The following is a 12,377-nucleotide window of genomic DNA, read 5'->3' as shown; positions in this document are numbered from 1 at the left end:
GGGCTGAGTGACCCAACAAGGGAGGCAGCGGGGCCCTCTCGTCGCTCCACGCGGACGCGGCTGAGGGGGCGCCAACCGGCTGCGCCCCCCTCGCTCGGAGCCCGGGGGGGGGGGAGCCGGGCGCGCGCGCTCGGCGGCGGGCGGCAGGGCATGCGCATTGCAGGGCGCCCTCTCACCCCGCTCAGCTATGCCAAGTATGTGAGCGGCGGCAGGAGTCGGGCTGCGGGGAGGGAGCGCGGCGCACACCGAGCCCGCCCGGCCATGGAGCGCCGCCGCCACCCGCCGCGCAGGAGGGCGCGCGGCACCCTCCTGCTGCGGGGCAGCCGCGACTGAGGCTGGCAGGCGGGGGCAGGCATGGCTGATCCTCTGCGCCGGACCCTCTCCAAGCTGCGGGGCAGGAGAGCCCAGCGCGGGGCGGCGGGGGCAGGCGCGCAGCCCCGCGGGGGGACCGGCGCCCCTCAAGGTAAAGCCCAGCAGCAGCCGCAGGCCAGGGGGGAGCCCAGGACCCGGCAGGGCGGCTGGGGGGTCGCGGCGCCCCCGTGGGGCGGGAGGCAGGAGGCGTCGGGGCAGCGGGAGCCAGGCTGGTCCCGGGGGAGAGCACCGCGTGCTGGGTGCCCCGCAGCCCTGGAGGAGGGAACAGCTGGAGCCCCGGCCACTCCAGGCGGCTCCCCAGGGCACCCGCAGCCCGAGTCCGCCGCCGCGCGGCTTGCGCCTGCCGGCGAGGAGAGCGATTACTACGATAACGAGACTCTCTCCTGGGGCGGCCAGACGAAGCCGCAGCCCGCCCGGGGCCCAGGGGAGGGTCGCTTGGCGGGGGAGCAGGAGAGCCCGGGCAGGCTGCGGAGCCAGCTACAGGAGGCCTATTACCTGTTGATCCATGCCATGCATGACCTGCCCCCGGCTAGCCCCGCATGCGCTGGGGGGCTCCCCCGGCCCGCCGCCTCCTGGAGCAGCGATGCCTGGTCCTCCCCTTCCTCCGGCGAGGGCAGCCCGCAGCAGGTGTCCGCCGCCGCAGCCGCCCGGTCACCCCCACCGGGCTTCGCGGAGCGCCCCGGCCCGCTGGGTCTTGCCGGGCGCCAGGGTGAGAACCTGGGGAGCCTCCCCCTGCTGCTCCCCGGCTGCCCCGCCAAGCCTCCGCCGCTGCAGCGGTGTCTGAGTGACAGCGCGATCCGCTACCGCCCCGCGCAGCCTGCCCCGGGGCACCTGCTGCAGGGCGAGCCGCCTGGCCCGGCCTGGCAGCCTGAGAGAAGCGATGTTCCGGCCGCCGCGCAGCGCTCAGCCCGCTGCGGGGAAAGCAGGGGGCGGGGGACTGATGGGGCCCAGCGACTGCTGCTCGGTGCCCCAGCAGGCTCCGAGCTACGAGAGGTAGCGGGCCCCGGCAGCCGCCCACGTGTCGCCGAGGGGCCCTTCAGGCCGCCCGCCGTCAGCGTCGGGAAGCTGCAGAAGTGGCTGTGCAAGGGACGCCTGCCGTCCCCGGGAATCAAGAGGTGCGGCGGGGCGGGGGCTTCCTCCGCTGCCACCAGAGCCACTGGAACCGGCGCGGCGCTGCCTGCTCAGCCAGACCTCGGCGAAGTGGGGCCAGAAACTCCGCCGGCTTGGAGGGGGCCCCGAAGCCAGGACCTGGCAGTTCCCCCGGATCAAAGTCTTCTGCTGACAGGTATGTTCGCTGGGATGTCGAGCGGCCCCGCGCCACTTGGGCCTGTCACCCTTCTCCAGGCAACTTGTGCTCTGCCAGCTCAGGAGCCTAAATAACCCCGCCTCCGTCTGTCTTGTTAAGGGGTGACTGAATGTGCTGGGTATCCTCCAGTTAAGTTTAGCCTTGTCTGGTAGGGGCCTCGTTGAATGCCGGTGTAATGTCTGAAACAAAGAACAGGACTATGTAGCATTTTAAAGACTAGCAAGATGGTTTATTAGGTGATGAGCTTTCGTGGGCCAGACCCACTTCCTCAGATAAGAAATGAAAGCTCATCACCTAATAAACCATCTTGCTAGTCTTTAAAATGCTACATAGTCCTGTTTTTTGTTTCAGCTAGACTAGACTAACAAGGCTACATCTCTATTACTAGTGTAATGTCTCTGATTGCGGTACAGCAGGGGAATGTTTATGTAGGCTTAGTATAACACAGCCCTAGTGTTCTTGATTCTAGGGGTTGGCATAAGCTATTTCAGATGTTTATTGTTGTTACAGCTTCATGCTCCTGTAAATCTAGCACCACCTGCAAATCTAGCACCACCTGCAAATTGGAACAGTGTGAAATCCTGGATTCCCCTCTCAATACTCACATGTTAAGTTGAGTTCGAAATAGATTGCTCTTGCTAGTTCTGTCACAGACTGCACTGGAATTGTGATTATGACAAAACATTGTGATAGGCAAAGTTAGTATTTCTTTGAAAGCAAACATTTTCTATTTCTGTAATGAAAAGGTTTTTTTGTGATTCAGATATTTTTTCACTTGTGGAAACTAGCTTTAACTTTAATAGAAAGCATGGTGAAAATTGAGGTGAATCCACATAATAGTATTTCAATAAAAATATAAAAACAGACATTATTTTTAGTAGCTTTAATAGTGAACCCTTAAAAATCGTACCCAGATGATGTATATGTTTGTTAGAATTTTGCATTTACACTTATATTACTATAGACAACCCAATCATATAGTTGCATAAATATTAACCACTATAATACATTAAAATAATAAAACGGTCTCTTTTGATTGTAAAAAGCCCCTGTGTTTACTTTCAGTAAACTTAAGTATGCAGTTAAATGAACAAATACAATCCCAAATTCTTGGTATTGTTGTTTTTATGCAGTATTGTATATTTTAAACAACTCATTCACATTTGGGAATGATTTAGTTTAATTAAAAGGTGTAGATGTACACAATCTGTTCATTATTCTGAGCAATAAAACTTATCTCTCAAAACTGAAAAGGGTTTTAAATATAATTACCTGCCTTCCAGTTGAACAAAATTAATTTTGTGCAGGTTCTTAACAATTTGCCTTTTTACCCAGTCTTGTTTGCTTTATAATTGAATGCAAATAAACATTGTGTGCTTTGGCATATCCCGACTTACGGCCTGACCTCCTCCCTCTCCGGCACAACCTCTTCCTGGAATAAATAACCCAATTAATTGAAAGTCTGTCTATCCTGACATTCAAAAATATGGCTTACAAATGTGGAATTCAACCTTTTGTTGAAATATTTTCTACACACATAGGTAAAATGTTAGTATGTTGCAAGGTAACTTGAACAGTTAGATTTAAAAAAAGCTGTAACAAACATACATGGGATAGAAGCTCTTTAGGAAAGGGATCATCTTTTTGTCCTGTTTGTACAGTGCCTGGCACTCTAGAGTATTGGTCTATAACTGGGACTCTCTGCTGCATTATAATATAATTAAAATTAATTTTCTCTACAGTATACTATTATAAATAAGACTGATTTAGAACAAAGGGTAATGGATATGCATAACCTGCATATTTGTAAAATCCTTCTATTTATTTAAGCCTGATCATTACCGAAGTTAATAGGATTGGAAAATCTTCAAAATAAGTCAGTGGGCTTACTGAACTAATTGTGCTCTTAGAGATGTATTTCTGTCAAATAGTGTATTCTTATTGCCCAGACATGGTGGTACTTGCATCCTAGGACTATCCAAAATGTGTACATGTTCACTAGGATCTTTTCCTGTAATGGCTAATAACTTATTTTGTTTTTTTGTTGGATATGATAAGTATATTGAAATTTAATTACAAACTTAGCTGCAAACTTCAGAGCTGACATTGAGAAACTTTATAGTTTTGTAAGATTTAAAAAATATTTAGACCTTAGAGTTGTTTATACAATGAATTGCTTCAGTTGTTTTCAAAAATAGGTTGAGCAGTTCAGATAAATCATTACATGTATGAATGCAGATATGTATGTGGTATATTGAAAGATAAGTGTTAGAATTCTCTGTGTTTCTCCGTAAGTGCTGTGTGTGAGAATTCAAAATAAAAATGCCATTTGAAATCAAGGTTCTGACCTTGCAATCCTTTATGCATGTGCTTAACTTTACTACAGATTGTACCTTTTTGGTCCAGCACCCTTGGGACCTGACCGGTCCTAAAGCAGGGAATACGCTGGAACAAGGACAGTCAATGCCAGCTCCTCTGCTGCCAGCTTTTCCTCTTGAGTGATGCAGCCTGGAAGCATCCACTGGGATGCCAGACCACAGATGTTGCCGAACTATGGAAGTCTGGACTATAGAGGTCCAACCTGTAGTCTCATTGACTTAAATGGTACTGCTTGTGGTACTGAAGTTAAGCATATGTGTAATTGCAGGATTAGGGCCAAAGACTGTATAAAAGAGAAGTGCAGAGAGTTTACAAATACAGCTGTCTGTCATTTGACTGTAAGTGATGGACTTGATATTTAAAAAGAAGTATACCATTGAGCTGATTGTAATACTGACAATGAATTTTGTCAGTAGCAAGCTTGTTTATTATTGTCTGCATAAAGCATAAGAGTGAGAATAGTATTTGTGAAATTTAAATTATGATGCACAGTAGTAAATCATGTTATGGAAAGTTATTCAAGAATTCCCAACACAGTTTATCATTTTATTCCTTAGCAAGCCTTACAAATAAAGTTTTAATTGGAATATTGAACATGGTGTCATGTGTGTTTTAAGCATTAAGGTAGCTTTGGCCCAGACTTCAGACATCTGATTCCTTTAGATATTTGGTCATGTGTATAATTTTTAAGAGATTGCACTTCCAATGATTAGGAAAGCTTACAAACAATGTGAAAGGACACACATTTGTATGCAATGCTGGCTGTAACAAAGATATTTTTGTTTTAGAAATGCAGTATTTGAATGTTTCATCTATTTAAAATGGTTAGACAGGAACAATTCCTTGGGCTGTTACTGGAACATTGAAGATTTTAATGCAGCAATTAGATGTAAAAGCAAGCATTCCTATCATACTGCACAGGTTTAAAGAAATGTTTCTGACTTTGTGTAATGTCTAATTGCAAGTGATACAAAATATTAAATATAAATGTTCAAAATAGCAAATGTAATTGGAGCAGAAATAATAGCAAGAGAAATAATTGAGCAAGAAAAATAGTTAATTAAAAAGCAAGTTGAAATAATTGCCTTTTTATTGTATTGTAGACAGAAATAAAAGTCATCCCATCACACCTTTATTAAGATTTCCTTACTAAGCAGGAGAAATCAATAAACATTATAATAGCTTTAAAACTGTGGATTTGTTCATGGGGTCTTTCTAGTATGGGTGTAGTTATGGTATTGTAACTAAACTAATGCAGTGTCTGTACGCTGCAGGTTTACACCTATATAGTAGCATCTGGAGAAAATAAAACCATGTATAGACAGACCTAATATACTCGGTATAAGGATGACTGAATTGTTGTTCACAGTTAATGCTAATATTGGGTTCAGAAGGGAAAACTGATGTGGTTCTTAGCTTGTGCCGTAAACCATTTATAGATTGGTAATTTCTAATACTGTACTGTGTTTTTTCAGTTTTTAAGCTACATGTACAATACCCACTGAACACAAGTGCTGGCAAATTGCACTTCAGGGTTGTTTTTGCTACTTAAACACTATTTTGTTAAAGAGTATGCCTACTTAAATGTTCAACGGTTATAAATCCTCTAGATTTATTGCAAAATAATACTTTGGCAGACACAGTCATTAAAGTAGTTAGCAAAAGTATTTTAAGTGTTGGTCGCTCAAAGAGCATGAAATGCTGCCTGCATACTTTTTTTACGGGTATTCATAGGAAAATAAAATGACTTAAATTAGAAGGAATCTGTTAATTTTAATGTACAGTCTTTATGCATAGCTACTGTAGAAAGAAAGTGGATTTGTTTGCAAATGTGTGTGTTCATCTTGATCTTAGGTAGAGTATAATTAACATTTACTTATTAAAATACAGAAGTCTAAATTTTGCATTTAATGCAAAATTAACATTAATGTAAAGTGATGACATAGATTAAAATAAATGCAGTGAACAGTCAGTTTTGTAGTACAATGTAATTTATATGTCTGGTGCTACTCAGAAGAATTACAATCTGTTTCAGATTGTGTGTAAATAAAGTCACAAGCAAATCTTAAGTGCCATGAATTACATAATCAGAGTTTTTTATTTTTATTGGACTTTGGTAATACTGTAGCTATATTGTGCAGCGTTAACTAAATTTCTAGAACATTGCTTTTGACTGAATAAAGTTATTCCTAGTTAAATATTAATACAATTAAACCAGTCTTGAGTGACTGTTGTTTCTTTTGTTCTTTACAAAACACAGTATGTCAAAATCTAGAGTAACCATCAAAATACTGATAAAATTGGTTGCTTAATGGATTTTCTAATAAGAGGAGCAGAATTGTATTTAGTGCACTTGATTTAAGCCAGTACCTTTAAGACTGGAGGTTGCATAAAAAATTGATCTGGTGTATAGGTCTCAGTCTAATTGTGCTACCAAAGCACTTTCATTTCTGAAGTAGAGTGTTAAGATATTGAAACACAGAGCAGTTTTACAACTTAACTTGATCAGTTTACATTTTAATTTCAGTGTTAGTTCTTCAGTATTTTTCAAGTGCCAGCAATGTAGAAAAGATATAAATGTCAAATGGAAATAGTACCTCAAATGTTTCTATACAAGTGCTGTCAACATTAAACTCTGGGCAACAGAACCTTGTTCTTTTAAGGGCTTTCTATAGACTTGGATGCGAGGCAGTTTTTTGGCAGCTTGAAATTACATCTCACTTACAGTCTGATCCTGTGATGTGATTGTCTTCCACTGGGAGCTGAGAGCTTTTATCAGTTGTCAGAAGACACTTGGCACCTTGCAGGATCTAGACCATAGTCAAGAATATCATGTGTGTCATAAGATATATTAGCTTTAATATTGGATGTTTGTTAATGCTCATTATCGATAGGAGTGTCAGATTGACTGCTTTCCCACATTCTGTTTTGTTATGTGCGTATTCTTGGAATGTGGAACAAGTACAAACGTGCTTGTAGTATCACTTTCATTGCTATGGCAAAAGATATTTTTGTTTCTTTACTACATGCACACATGCTGTCTTTGGATGGATTGAAATTAAGTGCGTGATCGTACAGCATGTCTTTTGTCCTGTGGGACAAGGTCTAATGTGGATGGGACGTGACAGCATATGTGTTTTGTGGGGTTTTTTTTTTTCAAAACTGAAAGTTATTCTAAGCATTTCTTTTTCCTCTTTTAATAACAGATTTAATTGAAAATATTTACATATCCTCTACAAGTGGGAGAGAACTTAAAATTTATATGCCCAGTGAAGTATCTGACCATAGGCCACAACTTGATAGCATCACAGTTTCTAAGAAACGTAACTGGCTACATCAGAGTCCGTTAAAGACCTCTAATCTGGAAGAAGAAAATGTCTCTAAGAAAATGCAAGGAAATTCTACCCATATATCCAATCCTTTGCCTGAACCTAAACTGCCACAGGGCCCTCCCAAATCACCTGTAGGACATGAATATCCTTCAAGAACCTATAATTCTGTGACTGCTGTTCACCATTCTACAAGCCCTTCAGTTTTGAGAAACTGTATTTTAGACTTCAGTGAGGATAATGATGCAGATGATGAAGGAGAAATATGGTATAACCCTATTCCTGAAGACGAAGAGCCTGACTTCCCCAGAGTCCATTGTTTGACTAGGAAAAATTCTGTTAATTTGGACTCCCACGCCACAAGTTTCAGGATGTTGCCTGGGAGTGACTTGATTAAAATAATGGGGAACAATAAAGGCTTTCCATGCTCAGAATCTGCAGGAGACAATCAAATGGCTCAGTCCAGTGAAATTAATCAAGCAGATTCCATACATTCCATGGAACACGTACAGCTGCACAAGCAAAGTTTTGTGTGCAAGACTCAGAGTGCAACAGCAATAGAGGAAAACGCTGCATTTAAATATTGTTCAGCAGGTAAGAACGTTATTGAATATATTGATGTTACACTCCTGTTTTTTTGGTTTTTTTTTACAGAAAAGTTAAACATCGTTTTGTTTTCTCTTCATTGTGAAAATTTCTATGAAATTAATGGGAAGTTGATTATCAAATATGCAGGCCATAATTTTCAAAGCTGGGTATATAAAGTTAGATACCTAAATAAGTAGTCTGACTTTCACAGGTAACACCCACACATTGACTTGAATAGGAAATGTGAGTATTCAACCTCTTGCAAAATCAGGCCATTTATCTATATATAAATATGGGTTTAGACCAGAGGTGGGCAAAAGGGCCTCCATGCGCCAGATTCGGCCCACCAAGTGGGTTGATCTGGTCCACGGAGGTCCTACCAATAAGGGCCTAGGGACGGGGGAGCGTGCGGTGCTTAGAGTCAACCCTGGTAGTTGACTCTTAAGTGCTGTGCACCGGAGGGCAGGGATCAAGAGACTTTGCGCTCCCCCAGGCCAATCAGGGCTTGGGGGTGGGGTAAGCATGTGAAGTCTCCCACCTTGCCTTGCCCTGCCCTGCTCTGCAAAGAGCATGCGGTGCCTCTTATTGGGAGGAGCACACAGAGTCTCCTCACACCCTGCAGAGGGCTCAGCACTCAGCCCCCTGCTCAGCTGCTGTGTGACTCCAAGTGTGGCACTCCTTTGCAGGGTGGGGGCAGACTTTGTGTGCTCCCCCAGTCAGAGGTGCCGCGTGCTCTTTGCAGGGCAGGACAGGATAGGAGGAGACTTCGCATGCTTCCCCTGCCCCCAGGCTTTGATTGACCTGGGGGCAGAGGGAGTGCACAAAGTCTCCGCACACCACTGTGGGCTCCTAGAAGGAACCATCACCTGTTGAGAACAGTTGGTGGTTCTCAGGGGTGGGGCAGAGGAATATGATTTCACATGCTTTTCTACCCCCAGACCTAACAGGGTCTATGGGGTAGGGAAGAACAGAAGTGTCCTGGTCCCATTCCTTCTGCCTGCGGCCACTTCAAAAATTTCTGAAGTGGCCCCCGGTCAAAAATTATTGCCCACCCCTGGTTTAGGTGCTTAACTTTGGATATTCAAGTTTGAAAATTATGGCAATTATCTATAGCTATTCATTTTTTGAATCTTTAAAACACATCTTTGCTCTGAAAAGTGACTGTAAGAATGGGGTGCCATATGTATGTATCTAGATCAGATTTGCTCCTCTCAGAGATAAAATGACGTCTTTGTTTAACCCTGGTTATTAGCCCTCTGAATGGAGCCTGGAATCTGAAATGTAAATTGGTTCTTTATGGCTCACATCAGGCCAACAATAAAGAGCTTACAAAATGAGCCTAGTTAACAGTTCTGTTGATGATGCACAAACACAGCTACACATGTAGAATTGCGGTAAAACAGTTAACTGGTTAAACAAAATGTTTAACTGCTTAACCATGATCCTGTGGTGGGCTGGGCCCACCTGAGCTGGAGCAGCCCCCTCCTCCTCCCCCAGCAGTGTGGTACATTGGGCCCAGCCAGGTTGCAGCAGTCCCCCTTGGGGGTGCAGTGGGTCTGGTGTTCTGTCTACCTCTGCCTGGGCACTGGGCTAGGGCTGCCTCTGCAGTACAGCCTGGTTTCCGCCTGCCCCTATCTGAGGTGCTGGGCTAGGACTGATGGTGCAGCTGGGGTGACAGAGCTGCTGGAGCTGGGGTCTTGCCTGCCCTTGCCCAGCAGGGATCTGCAGCACATGGTGGGGATGCTGGTGGGACCGCAGCTGCTGGGGCTTCCACTGCAGCCCTGCCTGCTGCCCTAGCTGAGTAGCCCCTCCCCCACCCAGCCCAGTTAACCAGTTACCTATTTGGTAAGCCTAGTGTTTACCAGGTAACCTGTTAACTGGGTAACCTTTTACATCCCTAAACACAACATATTTTGTTTTCTGTGTCTTAGCCAATTCTAACTCTATGTAGAACTTTAACTTTAGCTTTGTAACTACTTAATTTCCTCAAAAGTCTCTTGTATGCAATTTTTATCAAAGACTTTCTAAAAGGCCATATACATGATATCAACACTGCCTCCTATATCTGCTGTTTTGTTGACTCCTTCAAGCAATTCTAGTAAATGAGAGAAGAACAGATGGTGGTGGTTTGTTGGCTTGTCCCTATTTATCATGTTCATCAAGGGTTATATCTACGCTGTGATGAAAGATCTGTGGCTATCCCTGCTGGCTCCACTCCTGGGGAAATAGCTTTACTCCACAGGGGAGCTGCCTGCCTGGGAGCAGGGTAGAGTTTAACTGGTAACATTAACTCGATAATCTCAGTTTATCAATTGACCGGTTAATCAGCTAACTCTAACATCTGTAATTAATATCTAAGTTACTTTGCCCAAGTCCATAGTGCCCAAGTCACTGTAGGAAATGGAATTTAGGTCACTTTGTGTCCTACACTTCCCGTCTCCCTTCCGTCCCCCAAAAAAGAAAGAAAGCAAGAAAGAAAGATAAGGTCATGTGAGCAAGTTATAGAGCCCTGGTCTATAGGCTGAAGATTGTGTGACAGCACTAAAAAAATAGCAGGCAGTTATTTTGAAATAATGACGAAATATTGTCAAGCTGGAGGATTTCTTACTCTGACTCCTGTAACCTTCATTGTACAAGAAGTAAGGGAAGTCGGAGGAAGAGTGCTCTATTTCAAAATAAGTGCTGTATAGACACTCTCAGTTTCAAAATAAGGTACACAATTGATGTAGCACAATTTGCGTAGCTTATTTCAAGTTAAGCCTTGCTGTGTAGATGCACCTTAACTGAAAAAAGTTAAACAGTGAATTCTCCTGCAGCACCTTAGAGATTAACAAAACATGTAGATGGTATCATGAGCTTTTGTGGGCACAATCCACTTCTTCAGATGAATGGAGCTAAGGGGGTCTACGGTCCAGATAAATAGCAGAGAGAAAGAGGGGATGGAGAGGGAAAGAGAAGGGGAAAAAATGGAGAAAAAATATTGGCAATTAGAGTGTCCATGCTAACTAAAGCTAATAGAGTTAGCTAATAAGTAATATGCCTTCAAATTAAACTGCTCCTTAAATGTTATCTCTATGATGAAGTCTGGTGAAATTGATTATGGATTTCTCCTATGCAGTTTACTCAGTATTGAGTTAATTAAACAATTTTAAAGCAGTTCTCTTTGTGTGTGCATTGTATAATGATCGCATTGACTGGATTAATTGATAATGAAGTGGGTCCCTGCTGTTAAGTAATTGGCTTTATTGTGGAGGAGTAGTTAGCTGATTCTTTTAATCCAGTTAAGGTGTCTACAGTTATTTTCAGTCAAATTTAACAGGACAGCTCATCCAGATAAAATTACCACATGAATGGCAGCATGTCCAATTTAACTTTATTTGTATTAGGGCAGAGTCTGAATTACACAAGCAATTGCTAAGCAGTAAAGAAATGTCTGTGTCTAAGACTCAAATACACTAAGCAGTAACTCTTGTCAAATACCGCATGATTGTTCAGCAAATCTGCTTTTACCAGTAAGGAAGATGTCTGAGCAAAGATACTATAGGTTAGATACAAAAACAAAGCTTTTACTTGTATTCCTAATAGCAGCATAGATTTTTAGTGATTTTTTTTTTTAATGGTCAGGATGTTCTTTTTATTAATGAAATATTGCTTTTATGACTGTTTTTCTGCAAAGTATACTTTGAGGGGTGCTTTATTAATAAGATGGCTGTTACAATTTCAGTTTTTAATCTGAAATGCATTTAAATATATTTTATGGGTTTTAATTTTTTTTTTTCATTTCACTCAGCTATGGCAATTAAACTAGTTTAGTCACTTTTTTATATGCTGATTTATTTATTTATTTATTTGATAACATAGTGCTCCTACATTTTTGGTTTCAAACTTCAGAGCGGGATGTTTAAATCAATACCAGTTGTTTTGTTTTTAATTTCTTGAAAATGCTTCTATTATAACTAGGTTTTGAAAACTATTCTTTAGTAAAACATAAATGTTTGGATTTAATTACTTCTGAGCAGCTGTTCCAAACAAAACTGAATGTGCTTTTTTTAAAAATACTATACCAGTGTGTTAGAGCTTAATCCTGTAGATCCTTGTTTTTGTTCTCACTCATACAAGTACTGTAGTTCCAGAATTGGTAGGATTACTCACATATTACTCTTGTGAACAAGGATTTGCAAGTTAATTTCCTTAATGCATAGTCCTGGCCTTTCTTAATATTTTAACACTTAATGAGAAATAGAATTAGATATAAATACATTGAAATACTTTTCTCCAAACAAAAATGCAACAGCAGGTTGTACTTCCCTGGTCCAGCACCGTCAACAGGACCAGACCAATCCCAAACCAAGGAATTTGTTGAACCAAGGAAGGGCAGTGCTGGCTCCTCTACTGTAGCCAGC

General features: G+C 42.9%; 1 protein-coding gene across 2 annotated transcripts in view; it reads left to right on the top strand.

Annotated features, from left to right (window-relative positions):
* SYDE2 (synapse defective Rho GTPase homolog 2) overlaps positions 1-12,377 on the top strand; it is a 54,500-nt gene continuing 42,123 nt past the window's right edge. The window contains exons 1-2 of one of the 2 annotated variants that reach the window (XM_075936378.1): positions 1-1,657; positions 7,264-7,980. In XM_075936378.1, the coding sequence (XP_075792493.1) occupies positions 355-1,657; positions 7,264-7,980 (2,020 nt within the window). In that variant the 5' untranslated portion in view covers positions 1-354. The remainder of the gene's footprint in view (positions 1,658-7,263; positions 7,981-12,377) is intronic. The other variant, XM_075936379.1, reaches the window with a different exon arrangement.

This window comes from Pelodiscus sinensis, chromosome 9, assembly GCF_049634645.1.
Source record: "Pelodiscus sinensis isolate JC-2024 chromosome 9, ASM4963464v1, whole genome shotgun sequence".
Classification (NCBI taxonomy): Eukaryota; Metazoa; Chordata; order Testudines; family Trionychidae; genus Pelodiscus; species Pelodiscus sinensis.
The sequence above is the reverse complement of the archived record's forward strand: the minus strand, read 5'-3'. Positions and strand labels throughout refer to the sequence as shown.